Source organism: Haliaeetus albicilla, chromosome 10 (assembly GCF_947461875.1).
Source record: "Haliaeetus albicilla chromosome 10, bHalAlb1.1, whole genome shotgun sequence".
NCBI classification, from domain to species: Eukaryota; Metazoa; Chordata; class Aves; order Accipitriformes; family Accipitridae; genus Haliaeetus; species Haliaeetus albicilla.
Window position 1 is genome coordinate 12,115,103 of NC_091492.1, and position 22,010 is coordinate 12,137,112.

The 22,010-nt window shown below is 38.4% G+C and overlaps 3 protein-coding genes across 8 annotated transcripts in view; 2 read left to right on the plus strand and 1 right to left on the minus strand.

The window, feature by feature from the left end:
• RHPN2 (rhophilin Rho GTPase binding protein 2) overlaps window positions 1–16,460 on the plus strand; it is a 31,308-nt gene extending 14,848 nt beyond the window's left edge. For both annotated transcript variants that reach the window (XM_069793493.1, XM_069793494.1), the window contains 12 exons: window positions 2,595–2,670; window positions 3,672–3,749; window positions 4,968–5,092; window positions 6,077–6,243; window positions 8,435–8,622; window positions 9,845–10,001; window positions 10,469–10,588; window positions 10,694–10,888; window positions 11,653–11,729; window positions 12,474–12,620; window positions 13,498–13,653; window positions 14,948–16,460. In XM_069793493.1, coding sequence (XP_069649594.1) covers window positions 2,595–2,670; window positions 3,672–3,749; window positions 4,968–5,092; window positions 6,077–6,243; window positions 8,435–8,622; window positions 9,845–10,001; window positions 10,469–10,588; window positions 10,694–10,888; window positions 11,653–11,729; window positions 12,474–12,620; window positions 13,498–13,653; window positions 14,948–15,199 — 1,738 coding nt within the window. In that variant the 3' untranslated portion in view covers window positions 15,200–16,460. The remainder of the gene's footprint in view (window positions 1–2,594; window positions 2,671–3,671; window positions 3,750–4,967; window positions 5,093–6,076; window positions 6,244–8,434; window positions 8,623–9,844; window positions 10,002–10,468; window positions 10,589–10,693; window positions 10,889–11,652; window positions 11,730–12,473; window positions 12,621–13,497; window positions 13,654–14,947) is intronic.
• A 146-nt stretch (window positions 16,461–16,606) lies between these two features.
• Window positions 16,607–20,884, minus strand: FAAP24 (FA core complex associated protein 24). 3 transcript variants are annotated; one of them, XM_069793496.1, is made up of 6 exons: window positions 20,702–20,867; window positions 20,352–20,507; window positions 19,926–20,077; window positions 19,132–19,271; window positions 18,679–18,831; window positions 16,607–18,038 (listed from the first exon to the last, which is right to left on the minus strand). In XM_069793496.1, exons 3-6 carry the CDS (start codon window positions 20,035–20,037, stop codon window positions 17,796–17,798), a joined length of 648 nt encoding a protein of 215 aa, XP_069649597.1. In that variant the 5' UTR covers window positions 20,038–20,077; window positions 20,352–20,507; window positions 20,702–20,867; the 3' UTR covers window positions 16,607–17,795. The 3 variants fall into 3 exon arrangements, with proteins under 3 accessions (XP_069649597.1, XP_069649596.1, XP_069649598.1); XM_069793495.1 differs by lacking the exon at window positions 20,352–20,507 and having other exon boundaries at window positions 20,702–20,884; XM_069793497.1 differs by lacking the exon at window positions 20,352–20,507 and having other exon boundaries at window positions 20,742–20,877.
• A 166-nt stretch (window positions 20,885–21,050) lies between these two features.
• CEP89 (centrosomal protein 89) overlaps window positions 21,051–22,010 on the plus strand; it is a 43,197-nt gene continuing 42,237 nt past the window's right edge. For 2 of the 3 annotated variants that reach the window (XM_069793498.1, XM_069793500.1), the window contains exon 1: window positions 21,051–21,189. In XM_069793498.1, the coding sequence (XP_069649599.1) occupies window positions 21,151–21,189 (39 nt within the window). In that variant the 5' untranslated portion in view covers window positions 21,051–21,150. The remainder of the gene's footprint in view (window positions 21,190–22,010) is intronic. The other variant, XM_069793501.1, reaches the window with a different exon arrangement.

The window sequence follows — 22,010 nt, forward strand, 5'->3', positions numbered from 1 at the left end:
AGCATCTGTTCTCAAATGCAGTGCATACAACAGTCCTCTCTTTAGCTGGAGAATAGAACTACAACACTGATTTGGAGTTCAAAGCAGACTTGAGGTAATCTTTAAGGTGTGCACTTCAGTGATAGAAATCCATAAATTAGCTGGCTAAACCAGAAATTTTTAGTATATTAAGTTGAATTTTTTTCCAAGATATTTTCCCAACTTTAAAGAGCACACTAAACTTCAAATTGCAATGGACGCCTCAAAGATAAATATTCAAAGTTAAAGATTATTCATTGCCTGAACACTGCAATGATTTCTGTATCAGTTAGATGGCTTGTTGTTCCTAAAACTAAATGTTTACTATTTGATTAACGTGAGCAGCTCAAGACACAAATTGAAGCACTTCATATGAAGGGGGTATAATTTTGGGTCCCTCTTAGCACTATTCTCAGTTAGGTGTTAACTTCCAGGTAGACTACAAGGAATTCTTAATGTAGAGGGACTAAGCGCCTTTCCAGTAGGGTATCTTTCAACTGAATGGTGACCTGATGCAAAATAACTACGTTTCATTTTTCTCAAAAATAAACTTATGCTAAAGTTCTGCTCTTCATCCCCATGGCAAACTTTGACTACTATTTGATGTGAAAATGTTCTCTGTTCAAGATTTTACCAGTCTTTGTAGATGCATGTGAGCATAGAGAGCAGTATGAAAGTTACGGCTGTGGGAATGAGAGCAAGACTCCAGAAGTACTATTCCTTCTTCTAGCTAAAGAGTATTTGAAATATTTGGATTCTCAGTGAAGGGTGAGCAGTAGGTCAGGCCCCAAGGCAGGTAGAAGCCTTGCAGCTGGACAGTAGCATGCTTTTTATTCTCTCCTGATCCTACTTCACCAATCAGTTTTGAATGGTGTTTTACTTTTCTGATGCTGTTTGTTGTAAGCTCTAAACGCTTTTTATGTTCCATTAGCTAAAATAGCTCATTCCTTCTGTAACTGCTCTCCAGCCTTTAATAGCAAATAGCTATTAATAGTTGTTCTCTGAATCTATTGTGCATGTAGTCGTCAACATAAGGTCACACCCACATTACTGGGTTACACCGTATTGTGTTACACCATCTAAAGGGTTGGCCTTCCCAGTGCTTGCACATATCTCGGCTGGATTGAGAAGCATGATGCTATTTCTACTCAGTTCTGGAAATCCAGCATCACCTCCCTCACTGTTCAATGCCCCCATGATGTTTACTCCATGGGCATGGCACCTTAGAAACTTAAAAAAAATAGAAATTCAGTTCCTTTGAATGACAAATGCTGGTGTCTATAGGGACTGTGGGTGGTACTAGAAATCATTAAATCAGTAAGTTAGGATTTCTTTTGCATGTGTCTCGCTTGCTTTTGGGGAAAAAGTCTTGATATAATCTGTTGTAAAAGTGTTGCGGTTTCTTCTAAAAGGCTCATCAGAAATCAGATCATTTGCACTATCTGCAGGGGTGTTCTGGCTCTGTATCCTGCAAGTCCTTTTCAAGTTAGCAGAGCCACTTTCTGGATTGTGCCAACCAGTTTAAGGACTCTTCCTCTGCTGAGGAAGCTGCATTCCTACTCCCACCTTCCCGAGATGGAATTTTCACCAGTAAGAAAGTGATTTTGCTGGCTTTGCTGATGAGACCATGAATGAATCACACCTGTGGGATTTTGTAGTTGGTGATGGGACTCTCTAAACAATGGTTAGACAGTCAATCAGTTGTTTTCAGGAAAAATGAAAATATTAGATAAACCTTGTAATTGCCTATTAACTTATAATTGGGTAATATGCTTAGTGGAAGAGCAATATGTGTAGCTTTTGAGGGATGAATAGTGCTCTTTAATTCATAATAGTCTTAGTAGCTAGTGTTGTTTACTAATATGATCCAGGTTTAAGTCCATGATACAGATGTGTATTCTCTTGAGGATCAGATTATTTTTTTAAGTCAGAGTTCTCATCTTTATTGCCCTTTGGTATTTTAGAGGTTGACTTGTTTAGAGGTTAACACCTAGCATTGTCTAGAAACTAAGTAGTTCTCAGACTTCCTACTCTTAGACCTTTCACTGTTAAAGTTGGTATACTTTGGCCCTTCTTTTCCCTATGTTAGACACATGTCACTTCTACGTATGAAACCATTGGTAGCATATAAGATACCGATGATAACTATTTATAATTACCATAGCTCTTACTGTGGCAGATCTCCTAGCAGCTGTGGAGCCATTTTCTGTCCATATAACTTGTGCAGGTGTATAAAGGTTGAGCTAAATTGCCGTAAACCAGCCTTTGAGAGTTTCCTTTTCCTTCCTTGAAGGAAAAATAGGCTCAAATGAAAAAACAAACAAACAAAAAAAACCCAAAAAACCAAACACAGGCAAATAGCTTTCTTCACTTTCTTCTTGAGGAGTCACAGGTCATTAAACAGACTTTCTTGGGCAGGAAAGAACTGTTTATAAACTGTGTACCTTTTACCTGAACACCCATCAGCACACAAACTTCCTGTCATCAAATGAAACAAAGGTAATTATCTTATCAACAGACAAACAGAAAAGAAATACCTTTGAGTTTTGGTTTGTTTTTTTTTTTTTTTTTCATAGAGAGACTTTCAGCATTCCCTTGGTACCTCTTGGCCTGAAGGAAACCAAAGAAGTAGACTTTACACTCCCCCTCAAGGTAAATTTCAGAGACGCATTTCAGAATGAATAGTTAAGAGAAATAACTTCCATTTCAGATTTGTACATAAATTACTTCTGCTTGCTTCTTTAAACAAATTATTTTTTATTTGTCCTAAAACTGAGATCACAACGTGTTAAAAATTAACCACCAATTATTTGGGTCGTTTCTCATATCTAACCAGGACAAGCAGCCAGGAGATGTTATAAGAAATCCCACTTTGGAGACAATAGGGTTAAACCAAAGATAATAAAAATCCTTTCTACAGTTTTTGGTTCCAAGTGTGCAAGGAAGTAGTAATGGAAGGTTTTACTCAGCATAACGCAGTGATACTCCGACTTGCACTAACTAAGCTAGCTCAGTTGGGAAGCAGTGTTGCAGCATTAAAACTGCTTGTTTGTTGACTAATATACTTTGCTGGCTATTTGAGCCACCTTCTGTATTTTTTTTCGACTACTGCGTATTGTGCAATGTAGATTTTATCTCATGGTAAACCATCTTATATCACTGTAGCATTTGTCTTTGCTTTTACTTCTGTAGGTTAATCTCCATGGTCAGATTATGGTACAACTTTGTCATTGCAGCTGTGTTAATTTAAGCGGAATTGCCCTAATATAGCTGACAAGAATTTGGCAGTCTCTTTCTCTTAACAAGTTTTTATGGTCACTTGCTTCCCTTGTTATTTTACCTAACAGGGTTCATTTGTCCCTTTCAAAACCACTAAGTGGTGTCGTTTTAAAACCCAATGAAGTTGATGTAATAGGTGTTTGGTTCCTTTACCTTAGACTGAAATATCTTGTCTCAGATACCAAATCAAATTATTAGTTCTATTGTCTTTTTGTAGTCTCATTGCTATATGTTACTGTACTATTGACTGGAAGGGAGTAGACGCCATGCAAATCACAACTGAATCAACTTTGTACTGTTTGCAGGTGCAGAAAAAAAATTAATATCTTAGGTTAATTTTAGATATTCCAAATTATTTACTTTTTTTTTTTAAGGATTTTATTCTGGAACATTATAGTGAAGATGGTTCTGAGTATGAAGACGAAATAGCAGATCTCATGGATCTGAGACAAGTAAGTTCAAGTATGGCATACCATGAGGTCTTTAATCTACAGTTGTAAATGATAACATTTGTATGGAATCAGAATATGCCACTATTACTTATAACTTACCATATTCTTATTGACTTAATTTCTGAGATATGGAACATGAATCTCCTTTGTCCACGAGCTTTACAATCTGAGTAAAGAACAAGTGAAGAAAAGGATGAAGTTATGCGAAGTGATTGAGTTATGTCGTGGTTTAACCCCAGCCAGCAACTAAGCACCACGCAGCTGCTCACTCACTCCCCCCCATGCAGTGGGATGGGGGAGAAAATCAGGAAAAGAAGTAAAACTCCTGGGTTGAGATAAGAACGATTTAATAGAACAGAAAAGAAGAAACTAATAATGATAATGATAACACTAACAAAATGACAACAGTAGTAATAAAAGGATTGAAATGTACAAATGATGCGCAGGGCAATTGCTCACCACCCGCCGACTGACACCCAGCCAGTCCCCGAGCGGCGAAACCCTGCCCCCCCCCACTTCCCAGTTCCTAAACTAGATGGGACGTCACATGGTATGGAGTACACTGTTGGCCAGTTTGGGTCAGGTGCCCTGGCTGGGCATGAGAAGCTGAAAAATCCTTGACTCTAGTCTAAACACTACTGAGCAACAACTGAAAACATCAGTGTTATCAACATTCTTCACATACTGAACTCAAAACATAGCACTGTACCAGCTACTAGGAAGACAGTTAACTCTATCCCAGCTGAAACCAGGACAAGTTATTGACACAACTTCGTAAATCTTGTAAATCTAAGATTTGTCTTACTTTTTTTACTTTAAAGTATTTTAAATCTAGCAGGAAGAGTGTTGAAGTGAATTCATCTGGCAAAACATTGTAGTGGAATGGTGGTTATTTCTAACTATTTGTTTCCTGCGTTATACTAGAAACATAAACTTTCTTTGTAGATTTAATAAAATAGCTACAATCTTTATTTAATCAACTCTGAGACTTGCCAAACACATCCTCTTTGCTTCCTTTAAGGTTATGTGCTATTTCTGTGCAGCTGAAAAACTCTTATTTGGAATGCATCCATATGGCCTTAAGCTTACTGTTCTCAGATTCCACGCATTTCTATGATATGCAGAAGTCCAAAGGAAGCAGAGCTTTATCCTTGGTGTTTCAGTATTCATCCTGTAACTCAACAGAATACACTTTATTTTAATCTATTGTATTTTAAGGCCTGCCGCACTCCTAGCCGAGATGAAGCTGGCATTGAGATGTTGATAAGCTATTTCCTTCAACTTGGTTATGTAGAAAACAGATTTTTCCCACCCACCAGGCACATGGGAATTTTATTTACATGGTAAGTGTGTAGTTCATGTTTGTGTCTCTCTCCCCCCCCCCCCCCCCTTTTTTTTTCTCCCCCCCCCCCCCCCCCCCCGACCACTGTTAATCATTAACTGTCTTCTGTTTAATTTGGAGCACATCAGTGTGTTTATCCTTCCAGCCCACTGCTCCCTGCAGTGTGTGTTGTCAATTATTTTTTTTTTTTAGTGTTAAGAGTAAACCTGAATACAATATACCCTTTTCGTGCTTAAAGTGAAGCAGTTGGCTAGATTATGATTTGGGCTACAGGTTAGCACAAGGGAAGAAGAGAGAAAATAATCTTCATTTTGGACAACTGCAGATGTTTCCTGGACTCTGAACCTTGGTGCATGAAGCAGATGGGGAACAGGTCAGACCTTAATTCCCCTCCTTCAATTTGTTAAGAGCAGCACTTGGGCCAGAAGAGAGGAGGATTGACTTGATATATTATAGTGGAGTGTTTACTACATCTATGAGCAAAGTTTGACTCTGAATTCAGAATTTTTATTTTTATGATGGAAAAAAGATGACTACCATGCAGCCAAGAGGAACTGTTAAATTTCTAGTCATAACTGCAAGAAGAAAGTTTACAATACAAGCTGTAGAGGATCTGGCCATGCCAGTAGTTGATCTCTGGCAACATCTAAGTACGAGAACATAGCAGCGCACATGGATACTTTCCCAGTATACTCTCAGCCTCTGTGATGTTTTACAGATGCTTTTGAGTTAGATATAATATGCTTAAGGAGGCACTGCTTTAAAACCTGCTGAAAACTAAGCCTCAAATAAAGCCACTCTCTGGGTTGCAGCACTTAAGATTGTCGTCACAGTACACAATGGTATTTCTATTCACCTTCATTTCCACTGTAGCAGAACAATTATTAAGAATTCCACTGTTCTTTTGGAAAAACAGAATGAAAATATCTGTTGTTTCAATGGACTCTGCTAATCTTAACTCTTTTTCTAATATTTGTTTCCCAAGGTATGATTCTTTCACAGGTGTCCCAGTGTGTCAACAAAATCTGTTGCTTGAAAAAGCTAGTATTTTATTCAACACTGGAGCCCTCTACACCCAGATTGGAACAAGATGCAATCGTCAGACCCAGGCTGGACTTGAAAATGCTGTTGATGCTTTTCAGAAAGCTGCAGGTACAAATTTAAAAATATTGGGACGGTCTTCATGCAAATGTTCCTAATCTCATCCTGACATCCTGCAAAGAGCTGAGATGAAGCTTTAATTCAAAATCTGGAACTGTAGTCTGAACATGCAGATAAAGACATTGAATACTGTGGTTAACGATTAATGAACTGCAGTTCAAAGGTCTGAGTAATAGCCCTAGTGTTAACTGCTTCATTGTTAATTCCTTGTTTCACCAACATAGCTGCTTTTACCTCAGTGATATTACATTTGTGTAAAATCTGTACAAGAAACAGTGCAAAGGGTTGATACAGGGCTTAAAACCTACTTGGTCTCTTCAAAATTAATCTTACTGTGTTCTCTGGCGAAATTTGCAATTCATTGGAAGTTGACTACGTATTTTCCTATTTTCAATAGATTCTGAAGGCAAACAGGTTGAAAATAATCAATCTCTGTCCCAAGTGAAGAAAAATACAAATTCTAATGAAGGGAATCATATCCCTTGAACTAACATCTTACAGAAGCTTTTGGTTTGGGTTTTTTTCAAGTAGATTTTCTAATTTCTTGTAAATATCATCTGTGCTACATGTAATGCTTAAAGACATGACCTATGTAATTAATATGTACCCTAAGATTTATTTCTGCGCTAACAATCTGTGGCTATTGGTTTCCACTGTATGGGTAGCTTTATCAGCTACAAACTGTGGATTGTGGAGTTGGATTGTCATAAACCCCCTCTTTTGAATACACAGCTTTCAAAAAAAATTGATAGTATTTCTTCATGCATTTATTAAAGAAATTGTTTTTCAACCTTTGTATTTAATCTAAAAGAAACTTCAATACTGGAGAAATTCCTCCATTTTGCTGCTGCTCCTTCCATTGTCCAAATAAAAAAATCACTGCTTTTCACTTCAGTGTATTTGCAGAACAGAATTAATTCACAAACTGAAATGCATCATTTGCTACCACAGTACCTTTGCAGGGCCCCAGAGCAATGCGCTCAGGAGGCATTTCATTGTACCTGTGCATGGCTCTGTAACGCTGTTGATTATGTTGGTAGTGACATGATATAGAGCCTGTATTAACCGTTTCTCTGTGCTGAATGGAAAATGTTGCACAGTTTATCTCCAACAAAGCTCTCAGTCTGTATATGCTTACCACATAAGCAGAAGTATGTTGAGAATTAAAAAAATTTCACCCCCATTCTGTACTTTCAGTTCCTTTTGGTAGGGTACTCCATCAGTACTTGGTATGTGCCTGGCAAGTTTGGGGTTGTTTTTTTTGGTGCAGAAAGGCAGAGATGGCTATAATTCTAACTTGTGTAAGGGCATATCAATAAGGTAAAAGATACAAGTGTCATACAGGCAACAAAAAAATCTCAGAAACTGGTAGTAGGGAAATACAGTGCAACACGGCTAGAACTGAATGTAGTGGCAAGAAGTACGATTACAGAAGCTGGGACACTTAAAAAGCAGAGGTCTTATCATTACACTTTTGTAGTATTATCAGCAATTAGCAGGCTAGTAGAACTCACTAAACCAGTTGGATGACGTGCATGCTGAAGGTTACGCTTCCATCTGTGAAACTGTTACTTAATATTTGCACTACAGTTAGTGTTTGTTTTTAATTTGATAAATGATAGAAACGATTAATATGTTGGTGGAACCACATGTCTAGAGCAGAATCTAATTTTACCCTATTAAATATACTGTTCTAGTTTACTTACAGGCATGGAACTGAGCTTTCATTGGGACACATAATGCACTTAGCTGCATCTGAAAAGGAGACTCATAATTAAGTTTATGTTTGTGTTTTTTCCTTCCATCCAAGGGTTCTACTACCTCCTTATAGTTGCATAGATTTCTTTTTCTTGTCCTATGTATAAGCCCTATCCTACCACTCCCATATACAAGTCACATTCAGTTCAGCATGGCTTTATGGTCAACCATAAAAACTGTTCTAAGCAAATGTGAAGGTATTGCCCTTAAAACTTGAAGCTTCTGTTGCTCTTATGAATTGTAATTTTGAGAACTGTGCCTGGAGATGTTTGATGGTAATGCAAAGCAAAACCTGTAGGTCAGTTTAATTTCATGTGTACTAAGAATCCCTTCAGATTGCTGCAGTGCAATACTGGTACGTGCTAGAGTTAAGTTCACTTGTTTCTCTCTTTGTAATGCTGACAAAACCATTTTGTAATTTCAGGAGTCCTAAGCTACTTAAAGGAGACCTTTACTCACACACCAAGTTATGATATGAGCCCAGCTATGCTGAATGTACTAGTAAAAATGATGCTTGCACAAGCTCAAGAGTGTGTTTTTGAGCAGATTGGTCTTCCTGGAATACGCAATGAGTTCTTCACGCTAGTGAAAATGACACAGGAAGTTGCCAAGGTAAACTATGAGACTTAAAACTTAGTCTTTAAAATAACTGTTTCCAGTGCTGTGTTACTAGCTACAGCCTCTAGTAATATTAACAGAATTTATTAAACCTAAACGTTAACAACCATTACTGAAAACCAAAAGTACCAAAGGACAGCTCACAAGCTACAGTAAGAATCACAACCTTTCAGAAGATTAAAACTGTGAATAGCTGCAAGGTTTTTACAATCTATTTATCATATTGCTCTTTCAAACAGTACAGATCTTGTCCACAGAACAACATACAAAAGGATAGGGTTGTTTGTGTAGTTCTCTGTTAAGTATTGAACACAATCTGTCTGTTGGACAGCTGGAGATTATGCAAACCTAAAAACCTTAAGTCCAAAAGAATAACTAAATTGTAACTGGAGGAAGGACCCTGATAAGCAGAGTCAGATTGCTAGCTGCACAGCTGTCTTGGGACTTGCCTGAAAAATGGGGAGGCAGGCTGTGACCCAGAAGGTAGTGTTCATACTTCATTGAGGTTGTTAACATAAAAAATTGGGTATGTCAGCAAGATACAAATATGCTTTCTGAGCTGTTTCAGAATAGGAGATACATAATTGGGTCCATGCTAGATAAATGGGCAAAGCCTTTCCTACCAACCCTGTAAAGCCACCCTGACTTACCTGTAGGATTGATCAGCTGCAGGGGAAAGATTTTTGGATTCTGTCAGGTGGAGTTGTTTGATCCATTAAAGCAGCATTCACTGCTTGAAAAGCTATTCTACTTCCTCTGCATAAAGGATAGTAGCCCTGTTTTAACTAAACCACACAAACTTAAGGCTAGATATGACTCCAGTTTCAGAAGTGAAGCACAAACCTAGCATATAAGTAATATGTTTCACTCTTTTTCTCAGCTGAATTAACACAATGAGATGCGTTTGTAAATTAAAACCCATTTATTAAATGGTCTTTTTATTGAACTCTGAAGCTACATAGATTGATTGACTTAGCCTATCTGTTCTTGTACAAAATTTATTTTTACTTTTAAGGGGAAAAAAAATCAGGGATGGAATTTCAAATTTTCTCAAAACTTATTTCCAACCCTTTCTAACCATCTTTTTTTTTTTTTTCCCCCCCCTTTTTGATATGGTGCACATGAAATTATCTTAAGGCTGAATATAATATCCCTTACTTGAGCTCCTAGTAACTAATGTTAAATTCTCATACTTCAATTCTGTGCTTTATTTTAGGTGGGAGAGGTTTACATGCTGGTTAACACTGCAATGAATCAGGAACCAGTGAAAGAGAATATCCCCTATTCCTGGTCTAAACTGGCACAAATAAAGTCAGACCATTACAAAGCTCTGGCGCATTACTTCATTGCCACCATTCTGTGTGACCATGAATGTAAGAATCGTACACTTTCTATACAGTCATATAAATAATAAACACATAAACAGTTATAATTTGGTCTATGAATAAGAACTAGGAGCCAGGAACTTTGGGGTTTCAATATATGTTAATTTATAGCCATTTCCCCATTCAGTTACAAGGCCATGCTTTTTTGTCCTTTACAGAAGAATGTGAAAGTTCAATAAACTAATTTTGCAGAAACAAAAGAAATACTATATCTGTAATATGCTACTAAATGGTTCAATTCTTGTCAGTATGTTCTGGCATATAAGTATTACTTACGTACTGCAGATGATAAAACTGACGGAAGTCCTAAAAACTTGAAATTCCCATTAATATATATGTGTTAAAATGTTTGACTGCATTTGGAGATAAGGTAGTAATAATACACAACAATATACCTAAAGGAACAGGGCACCAAGAGATGTGTAATGGTTAATGTTCTATATAAATTATTATAGTGCAGTCTGGCGATGATGAAGATCAGCAGGAGAAAGCCTTGTCCCAGTTGTACGACTACATGCCTGAAGGACTGATGGTTCTCACCGTTTTAAAGGACAAAGTTCAGAGAAAACAATTAGGTAATTGCCAGTTTCACCCAGCTACTAGATACAGTTTGAAAATTACTTTGTATTTATTGTCTGTGGAGGACAGCCAACAGTTTCTGATTTTTTTTTTTTTTTCAGGGAAAGCACATTTACGCAAAGCCATTGTTTACCATGAAGAAGCTCTAAGAGTCTGTGGTCTGTGCAAAAAGCTTCGAAACATCGATGTTCTTCAGGAGGTTCTGACAGCCGCACATAAGCGCTCACTTCTCAAATATGCTCAGCAAGAGACGGAAGATGACTTTCTCAGTCTAATCCAGGCTCCAGATATCCTTTGTAAGTATATACAGCTAGAAATAAAGGGTATCTAACCATACATATGTATGCTTTCATGGAGATATGCCTTTATATATATGTATAGATATATAATATGCATCCATACATAATATGAATAATGTACCAGTTATATGCCATACATTTGAGTTCAGATTCCTTACACGTTTCCTCAATCACAGATAAATTATTTTTGTTACAGCTGCTTTACAGTGTTTCTGTCTCTGGCCGCATCATTTTCTAGGATAGATAACAATGGTTATTATTTAGAATTCAGCTTTTTTGGTGACTATCTTGTGAGCTAGAAAAAATGGGGAAACTTCAAAAGCTAAAATCATACAGGGGAAAACTAATAATTGTTTCTTGTAGCACAGCTCTTACATTGGTCTAAGTTGTTAACTCAGTTTGACTGCTATTGGTTCTTCATACCTTAGTCCAGCTCATACAACTTTTTCCTCTTTGGAAGCAGTGGGAAAGAATGAGCGCTGGCTTTAAATATTTTTCAAAGAAAAATTAAAGAGTAGAATAGCATAGTTTGGTTTTGATGGATTGTTTTAAGTTCTCCATAGTGACACTATGAGCTCTGAAGATACTTTTAAGGCAATTCAGATATTTGTCTTGCACATTTCCACAAAAATGAGTTTTTCTACAGCTTGGTAAGAATTTAGGAGAAGTTTCTATCTAGCTTGGAATGCAAGAAAAATAAATGTGTATGTCTTTTAACTAATACTTGAGAGAAAATTCATTTGTTTTTCTTTCTGTTTTAGCTAAAACAGAGCACAAAATAGAAACAATCGCTCCTCACTTTTCCAAGGTGAAAGTTAAAGACTTCTTTCACAGGCTGGTACGTAACATGCAAATGCTGACAAACCTCTGTCGTTCTGCTAGCAGGTATAAATTCGCTCAACATGAGGGAAGGGACACAAGTATTTTATGGAGAGATCACTCCTAGCTTCAGAGGTATAAGTCAAACTTGAGACTAGCAAAGAATAAAAGTGCTATTTGTACATAGCTTTGCACAGCGTTCATTCTTGATAACCTTCATAAAAGTCCAGTGAAGTTTAAATGGATAATTGCATACAACTTAACGGCGGGGAGAAACATGTAGTATTGGGAGATAAGCATGCAGAATGTGTAATGTTGCATGCTACAAAGCCAGTCTTTCAGGTGGCTCTCTGTATATTGGTGGGAAAAGGGAATTTGGAGTTGTGGTTAGGATCAGAATATGCAATGTCCCATGAATCAGTTTCTCTCCTCCAAAACAGAGTAACATAGGTCCTTGGAGCCTGCTGCAGCCAAAAGATTCTGCACACCTTAACAGAGATCTCAGAACAACTTGGCAGTTGCTCTCGTCCTACTCTGTTTGAAGCATCACCTGAACAGCCATGAAGTAGGGCTGAGCACTTCAGGGGACATCTTAAATTTCTGGGATAAATCTCACTTGTTCCATTTCAATGGAAGTAGCTGGAAGTTAACCTGAGTAAAACCTACATAAGATGAGCTTAAAGCATTATAACGTAAAAAATTAGACATGCTTCCTTAAAAATGACAGTAAAGCATAATGTGCCTGCTGATATGTTACCTCCAGGGCCCACTGACAGTGTTCTCAGCCAAGCAGAGATGGACGGCTCCACGTACCATTCGCATTCACCATGAAGCAGGGGAGCTAGGATTCAGTCTTAAAGGAGGTTCGCCAGTACAGATTTATTGTCTTGATCCAGTTTGTTCTGCAGCAGTAAGTACATTAATGCAATATTAACAATTTATCTCCAGGCTTTAGAAGTACAATCTTTTAAATGTAACTTTAGCTTGTTCTTACTAGTGTATGGAGTATTTATTGAGTTCTACTATACATCAGTATAGTCAATTCATATAATCTGAACACATTTTCAGTGCTAAATACACCTTAGATGTTAGAGTATCCGTATCCCTGATATCACATTAAACAAGAGTTGATTTCTTCCTCTGTTCACACTTAATAGATTAAAAAGTCCCAAATAATAAAAGCAAATGTTATTTGTCATCTAATTCAGGAAGTTAGGAGGGATAAAGGCTTTAGAAAGTAGCAAAAACAAGGGTGAGGATCAGGAAGGGAAGGCAAGGTAGCACGTGCCCAAGGAAAAAAAGGGGAGAGAACATATAATTGGCTTCTAATATATTGTTCTTTTGGGGGAAGAAACAAAGGGATAAAGCAGCATGCAGTGATGAGCATACTTTAGCTAGAGGAAAGGCAGAAGCAATCACAGAAGTACAAATAAAAATATTGAAGAAATGGAAGTCCCCCATGAGATATTTTCTCCGGTTTTTACAATAGGGTGGCAAAAACAAAGTTTCACTTACTTAAAGAGAAAAGCAAAAAGGACATAAAAAGAGCTAACATTTGAGTATGCCAGAATCACATTTGTCAATGGTAACTCAAATAGGTAATTTGTGTACTTGAAAAAGTTGCATGTTTCTATGTTGCATATACACTTTTGTTCCACATGCCTGACTAGACAATTTTTAGCATCTAAGAGGGAAATGACTTTAGGGCAGATACTGTATGATGACAAAACCATTTTATGCATCTTTATAATTCCACATGATAACCTGTGCAAAATTTTTTTTGACAGTCCATGGGCCTAAAAGAAGGTGACTACATTGTTTCAGTTGGTGGTGTGGATTGCAAGTGGCATGGAGTGAATGAGGTGCTGGAAAAATTCAAAAGTGTGGGAGACCAGCCCATTGAGATTGAGGTTATCAGTTGCCAGGATACAGCAGCGTCTATGGTATGTAATGAGGCAAATATGCTTTGCAGATTGGATATGTGAGTTTTTTTCAGTTTCCTGGCTTCAGTCCCTGATTAATGTTTACTTTCATGTAGTCAGATATCCCACTCCACCAGTGAATATATAAAGCATTCGGGCATGTGTTCAGTTCTGAACAGTCTGTTTAAATCATAATGACTGACTTAGCAAGCTAAAGTACAGTCTGTGTACACAAGAATGGTTGGGTGGTGGGGTTTTTTGTAGTGGAGCTGCTTAGATTAATTGCATTATGAATTCCAGGACATATTTTATTTTCCCCTAACTTGTCCCAGACGGTGAAAATATCACCCTGTTCAGCATTGGAAAGCCACAATGAAACAATAATGGAACGAAATAGAACATCCAAGACTACATGCTTATTTTCTATGCGCTGTTAACATAAATGATCCATGACTTTTGTATTAGATCATGGATTAATGCAAGTATTTTTTATTTTGGTAGACTTTAACGGTCTAGTCAGTTACTAAGCTGCTGTAGAAGCTTTTGACGAAGGAAAAATGATCACAAGATTAAAAAAATGTTAAGCTTTAAATAAGTTTAAGTTATTTGTAGTGTGAGAGAACCTGCAGTTCAGCTAAATCCACTGCTTCATGCTTCTAACATTCCCTGGCAAGCTTAGGCACTGAAGTATCGTTGCCTTAGAAGTGATCAAGGTGCTTTCATTGCTGTTAGCTTTTCTTGTTTTGCTTAAGAAGTTGATTTTCCTTATTGAAAGTAAGAAATTACACACCTGCCACTCCAAACTGCTACTGGAAACAAAAGGCTAGAATATAATCAAATTGCTTCAGGGCACAGCTAAGGTAAGACAGAGAAGGCTGTGCCTTCCAGGTATCCCAAAAGAATGTCCTACAGTAGCTCTTGTCATAGTTGCAATCAACATGAAACCTGTCCAAAGACAGCAAAAAGACTCCCCTTCAGAGATTTGTGCAAGAACTACGTACTTTAACTTTCTAGAAAGGTTAGTGTATACATCATATATTTACGCTAGAAGGCAGTAAGTGCTAAGTATAACGCAACCCATGGAAAAGATTTACAGGTCCCTTTATGCTTTGCATAGTATACCCTTGAGTCTACATGGGCAAAATACCAGAATCACAGCACTCTGAAGGGCCTTGTGTTCAGTTAGTATGTTATTGGCACAGAAAGCTTGCTGTCGTCTGCCTTGGAAAACTATTTACACAGTAACCTTTTGTTATCATCAAAATTTTGACCCATTTTGGCTGACTGATTCTTATAAAGCTTCTTTTTCCTACAGCATAGTAAGAGTGCAACTTATTCTGTGGGAATGCAGAAGACATACTCCTTAATCTGTTTAGCCATGGAGGAGGACAAGATTGATCAGACCAAGAAAGTCCCACTGAAACTGCCTTTTCTAAGTTGGGGGACTAAAAATAGACAGAAAGCTGCAAGCACCCTCTGCCTTCCTTCAGCTGTGGCTGGAAGTTCTCAGATTAAGAAGAAGCTTTCTCCCTTCACACTTCTGAATACAGAAAGTTCACTGTACTGAATCTTTCAGAAGGATTTGTTAACACGACGTTTTTCTTTCAAATGTATATAAATATCGATCAATTTTGTCTTCATGTATGTGTGGTGTATAAATTCAGACAAATGCCATTGACTTAATTTACTGTGTATTGAGCCACTATAAAGGTCAGAGGCTGGCGAAAACTGTAAAGTTTAAGTATTTAAAGGTTAGAATGAAGTGATTTGGGAGGTATGCAATAACAAGATGTAGATGATAAAATTGCTTACATGAGGACTGGATTCCTTTGGAATTCCAAAATACAGTATCATGACTAATTTTTTATAACTATGATAGATGGGAGTTATTTATTACAAACTTGATGCTGCATGCAAAACAATAGGGGACACATTAAAGGATGATTTTGCTGTAAAAGTTTAGAGTCAATAATAGATCATTTAACACTACTTTAAAGAATTATCTTAAACCACAGCTGAGAGAGAGTAACGTTATTCAGAGAAACTAGCCTTTTGCCAAGGGGCAGTGTCATACGATTGTGTGTTTTATGCATAGACATTCTCTTTCTGAGAGTCCTAGGTGTATTCTACTGAATAGTTAATTCTGGAAGAGAATTAGGAGGCTTAGCAGTCAAAAGATCTTTTGAACTACAAAAGGCTTTTACTCTGCCCTTTTTCTGATCTAGGTTACATTTTAAATGCCAGCAGATTCAATTGTTAAAACCAGCCTTTATTCCAAACATGAAATTATTTAACCTACTTACCATAAGACTTGTATCTCATTAGTCTTGATAAAATTGATAGCTGTGGAACAAATCTCAAAACTGACACATACCAGTATATTGATCAAGAGTACATAAACTGTGGTGATGCTCTAAAATGAGAAGTGCTTGTAAGTCTAAGTGGCAGAATATTTATTTACTATCACACCAAGTAAAAAAATCCCAAATAGATATAAAATCCTCCTCCTCCTGTGGGAACAATTCATGAGCAAGTATTGGCTATATATATTAAGGAGGGAGCCAAAAAAAACCCCAAGCATGTGAGCATTTCTTTGAGATTCTTCTATTTTCTGAAACTGAAATTAATTGAAAACTGCTAACACTGTAGTGTTAGTTTAACATTGCCATCTACAGAGTAGATATATGCTGTTTGATACTCAAAACTTTAAAGGGAAAGTTTGTGTCTGGGTGTAAACTTTAAAGTGGTCATTTATTTTTAGTTTCTCTATGTAATAGGTGTAAATATGTTGATGACACTTATTTAAGAATAAAAATCAGATGCTGCCATTTAGCAGTGGCTTTTTGATTCTGCTACAGCTTGGATGACACGGCATAATTTACAGGTTTTCACTATTTACCTCTTGCATGTTTCTGTAATGTTGCTTACAAAGGTCTAAGAAACCGACTTTCTTAAAAGTTTATGTTGTGTAATACAGGAACTTATAAATTATAGTCTAAAACTTGCTTCCTTACAAAAAGCGTTAACATATTTTTAGAGTTTCCCTATGAAGGTTACATAAAAAGTTGTGAATTATTGTGACTCACCTATCCTTAGTAGTTATGTGTATTTGTAGTAGCACTTCTTTTACACACACAAGCACCTCATTACATAAGTGCCAAGGTTCTGTTATTCACTTCTCTTTAGTTTCAAAAGGGAGTTGAAAATCCTGCTCGACTGCCTTCCTGCTATGATCCAAAACACAAGCAGTATCAAAGCAGCTTTTCACACATCTCCTTTACTGGTATGTAAGGCAAAAGGCAATTTTACCCTCACTAAATACGGTAAGAATCTAATTTAAAATAAAATGCAAGATGTCAGGAAAACCAATCCTCCTCTTTACAAATAACTTTTGAAAAGGTTAATACTGGAAGAACAAGATGAATTATGAATTTTGATCAAAGCTTCCCCATATTATTTTCTTTGTAGCATATATTATAGTATAATTCATATTATAATTAATACATTATAATTGATAATACGTCAAAATATATTGTAATTGATTATTGTTATCCCAGCCTATATTCAGAAGTGCAACATGAATTAACCAAGATTTTGGATATTAGACACAAGGGAGTAAATTTGATAGCACCCTGTGAACTGAAAAAGGAACAAGAGAAATAAGTGTAAAGTCAAAGATGTATTCTAGTAGGGCTTTCTAAAGGAACTCCAAAAAGTTATAAATCAAAGATATTACTCTAAAGCAATGTATGCTAACTTTTTTAAAAGCACTGTAACTCATGTTTCCAGTTACTGATAAAATAACACCACCCAGATATTAATGAAGTGTTTATTTCTGGAAGACAAAAGTAAGCAAGCAAAGTGCTTTTCCATTATTTTTTTTTCTGAGAGTGCTGAAAAAGACAGCTTTCAGTGTTTTGTACAAGATAAGATAGATGCAAAACACTTTACAGCCCTCTTTCCAAGGCAGTTTTCACAGCCCAATAAGCAGAACAGCTGTAAGGAAGCAGCAGCAGCGTAATATCTAGGCAATTAATCAACACACTCCACTTGTTACTAGGATTATAGAAATTATCATAATATGTGATTATTAAAAACAATTTTATAATTCACAAGAAACAAACAAACAAAAAGTCTTTGTTTTTCAAAACATGTGTGTCATGTCAGGAACATAAAAAAGTGTGTATTTGTTGTGCTACCGTTTGTCCAACTACTAGCTCAAGCTCTTTGACAGACGTGTTACAAAGCCGGTGGATGCTTCCAAACTGTTGCAGTAAAAGCAGAGCTTTTGTTTTCCCAACTCCTGGAATTTGTTGTACTGTCCGAAACACTGATGACTCTGCCAGCTGTGAACACTGTTTACGAAGAAAGGGGTTACTGTTGTGATCCTTACTTTGTTCACGGACCTGAAGCAAAACAAAACCATAAGTAACACTGAGTGCCCTCTGCTGGAGCTCTTCTTTTGGTTTTTAAAATAGTTTTATCTCAAAATTGAGTTCAGTGCAATCACTAGGAAGTTTTAAAAACAAGCTCCCTCCTTAATGTGTGCCCTTATTAAGGGTTTTGATGCAGATCCACAAAGTCTCACTAGGAAACCAACAGTTTCTTAATACCAACCATGAATTAAAACAATTGTTTTGTCATCTTTTTGATGCAATCGGAGAAAGGATAAATGAAAAGAGAACATAAGAACACAGTTTCCCCATCCTGAGACAAAGCAAAATCTCAAGTTGGTTTTGACAGAGAACTTAAGTGAGGATTGCCTAATGCTATCCAGTGGCACCTCAGTGCAAGATCACATTAAAAAAGTCCAGTATCCTATTCTTCAACTTTGTTCTCATATGAGCCCTCTTTCCACTGAACTATACTACTATATTACTGTTGCAGGATATTTATTCCTTACATTCAGACAAACAACAAAATATGTTGCGTTCCTTTAAGATCCCAGGTATTCTTTCTGAAATGAATGATGATTATGGGAAAACAGGTGATTCCCCTCATGTCCCATATTTTAATAAATGTTCGTCTACTAACATAGAAACTTACTAGCTGAGTAATAAGTTGAGAAGCTTCTCCTTGATTTGCCACAGGGAGCAACGCCATTCCAAGTTCTAGCACAACAAGCTTTTGTACTGCTAAGAAGTACTGATCGCTTATTTGGGTTTTCTCCACAATGACAATTCCCCCAAGACTGCTGACCTGTATTGAAAGGAAAAAAAGAAGAAAAGAACTTGGTAATGACAAGGTGATGCAATGCAACAGAGAAAATTTCTGTCAAGTGTGAGCTGCTTGAAAGCAAGTGTGAGGAAGAATAGAAGTTGCAGCAACAGTACTGAGATTTAATACAGCATTATTACACAGCTGCATCATTTTTCAGTTTTTGGGTAGAAATTATCACAAAGTTTAGCTCCACTAGAATTTAAAAATAACACAAGAAGAATGTTTTTGGAAGCACAGAATAAACAAATACCTTTCCTTTTCTCTTTATGTAGTACTTACATTTCTAAACCGAACCAATCTTCGTTTGAATTCATCCCCTGCGACCAAATCTGCTTCAGAAATATATAAAATGCAAGTTCTGTTTGAAAGATGAAAATCCACAAGTCCCAAGTCATCTTCAAAGACGAGTCTAATTTTCCCTTAAGATGAAATTGTTAAAAGAAAAAATACAGTAGTTAAAAATATACTAATAATTACTTCACAGCACAACCTTCCTAATGTGTTAATAATTCTAGTGACTTGACAACAAACTTCATGTTCTTTAAAAGCCTTTCTGCTCTTTAAGCAAAACTGGTACAAGCAATCCAAAGTACTGTGCGATGCTTTTAGTAATGCCAATTAATAGCACTTCCGCATTACAGATCTGAAAGTGCTATAGCTTCTCAATAAACTCTGGACTTGAACAAAAACATCACATGCTATTCTGAAAGGCTCATCTTAATTTAGTTTGCTGTGCCAACAGATGATAGCACAGTCCTAGTGTCTGTGTAAATTGAAGGGACTTCAGTGGAGATGCATATTCAGAATAGCCCCACTGCTGTGGTTCCCAAGCAGCAGATACTTCTGCTTCTTCTCTACTGTGCTTAACAACTATGTTAATGTGACAGAACTGATCACGTAGATACACGATAGACAAGCAGGAATTTTCAGCCTGCTAACATAGGCTGCACCACAAATATGGGACCAGTCAGGCAAATGGTAACGCATATGCCAGCCAATCTTAACAATACTGGGTGATACAGGGGAATGCTTTGCCTGAATTGTTTTTCCTCTTCCAATTTGTTTGTGCTTACCCTGTAGCCTTTGGGCTATCTCTGACCCTCTCCACTTCTCATTTCCAATCACATGTCCATAAGGGACAACTATAGATCTTGCTGTCACAGGAAAATTTGCTTTCGTTGTCATGAGACCTCCTTTAAATCTTTACTTCAGTAGCAGCTACACTCTAGAAAGAAACGTGGAAGAGATATTAACACATTTTATAATCCTGTTCCAAACTTAATTTTATTATTAAAATTTATAAGATGTAATACTCTGGAAGAGACACTATCTTAACTATCCCTGAAGCTACCTTACAGTTATGGTTAACATATCAAAATCAGTAGGCAACTCTGTTAACTTAAATACAGGCTGTTGGCTTGCAAATTCCACTCCCAACTTTGCCAGTCGATCTGAAACACCTGAATTAAGACACACAGATGGTAAAAAAACCACACCACCTTTTCTATGCCTTGCTGGGAGAAAGTCTGCTTCAATTACAAAGCTGTCTCCAGAGGCATCTCCAGCCCTCAGCTCGCAGAAGTTTCCAGACATATTAGAAGATAGCTGCTGCGAGAGATTATTTTCATGTTTGTCAGCTTTATGCGGTGTTCTGACTGTAGGGGAAAACGGGAGTCTTTGAGGCTAAGGCACGATTTGAGGAGAAGAGCCAAAGACGAACCCGTACCGCCGCAAACACCACCGCCCTGAGCCACCTCCTGCAGGCCGGCCCAGAGCGAGCCCTCACCAGGGGCCCGCTCTGAGAGGAGCAGGGGATGGCCCCAAGGGCGGCCGCCGGCCCACCGCTGACCTGCCCAGAAGAGGCCGAGCTCCGTCCGGGGCGCCCCGACCTTTCGGGGGTCGCAGCCGCTCCTCCGAAGGCCGCAGGGGACGGAGCGGAGACCAGCCGGGAAGGAAACCCCGCCGGGCTCTCGGGAGAGGCTTCTCCTCACGACTACCAGAAGAACAGCCCGCCTCGGAGCGCGCGCCTGGCTGACAGCGGCGGCCGCAAATAGGAAGCGAGAGCTCTGCCGCCCCGTGAGCGAATGAGGAGGCCGGATGGGGCGGGCCTCGCCACTGGTAGGTTGCTAAGGCCGGAGGAGAGGCGAGTAAGGCGCGCGCTGATTGGGGGAGTGCGAACCCGCAGCGAATCCGCCGCGCCGTTGTTACCAGCGGGTCGTGAGGGAGGAAGCGTCCCTAAGCGGCGAGAAAGCAAGTCAGGAGGCGGCGGCGGAGGAGATCGTCCCCTACCCGGTCCCGATGGCGTTTAGCTTCAGGAGAGGCCGTAAGGGCCCCTTCGTGAGTATCGCTCCGTCCAGGGCGGGTCGCCGTCCCCGTGAAGCAGGGTCTGCGGGGGAGGCGGGCGGCCGTGCCCGGGCGCGACGAGCGGAGGCCCCCAGGGAAGGCGGCCGCGCCCTGCGGCTGCCGCCGGTGATCGCTGTGAGCAGTTCGACTGGAGTGAAAAACGGGGAGAAAAATAAACCTTAAGCAAAGAAAAGAAGGTGTCCGGAGGCTGGGCTCTGGTGCTCTCCTTTTCCTCAGTCCTGACGCCCTCCCCCTCCAGGGAGGCCTCTGGGTTCTGGCGGGGGCCGGAGCCCCCGGAGTGGAAGTGCAGCTCGCTCGCTTCCCACGATCTGTTGTTGTCTTACTTTTACTGTGGGATGACAGCATCCTTTTACCTCAGCTGTATTCCCCGGTGATCATAGTAAGAGCTCTACAGCCAACAGCCTTTAGTAAACAAAATGGTGCGTGCCAGACAGACTTCCAAAATTAGGGAGAAGTGCATTTGCAAGATAAGACCAAGTAAAAAGACAGTCTTTGTAATGCACCATTTAGTTATTTGTCACAGCTTCCTGTAAAGACAGAAATCAGTTCACCTGTTCGTTATCCTGTTGGAGAAGACAATTAAAGAATAATTGCAAAAAAAAAAAAAATTCTGTAGCAGAAATAGCAGAAACTTAGCCTGGTTTACTCCATAGAAAAGTAACATATGTCTGAAGGTGATGGACTTTATTATGACATACTATTTTCTGATGCCTAGAGAACAACACTGGAACAGGTTGCTCAGGGAGTGGAGTGTGGAGTGTCTACATTCGGAGGTACTCAAAATCCAACTAGAC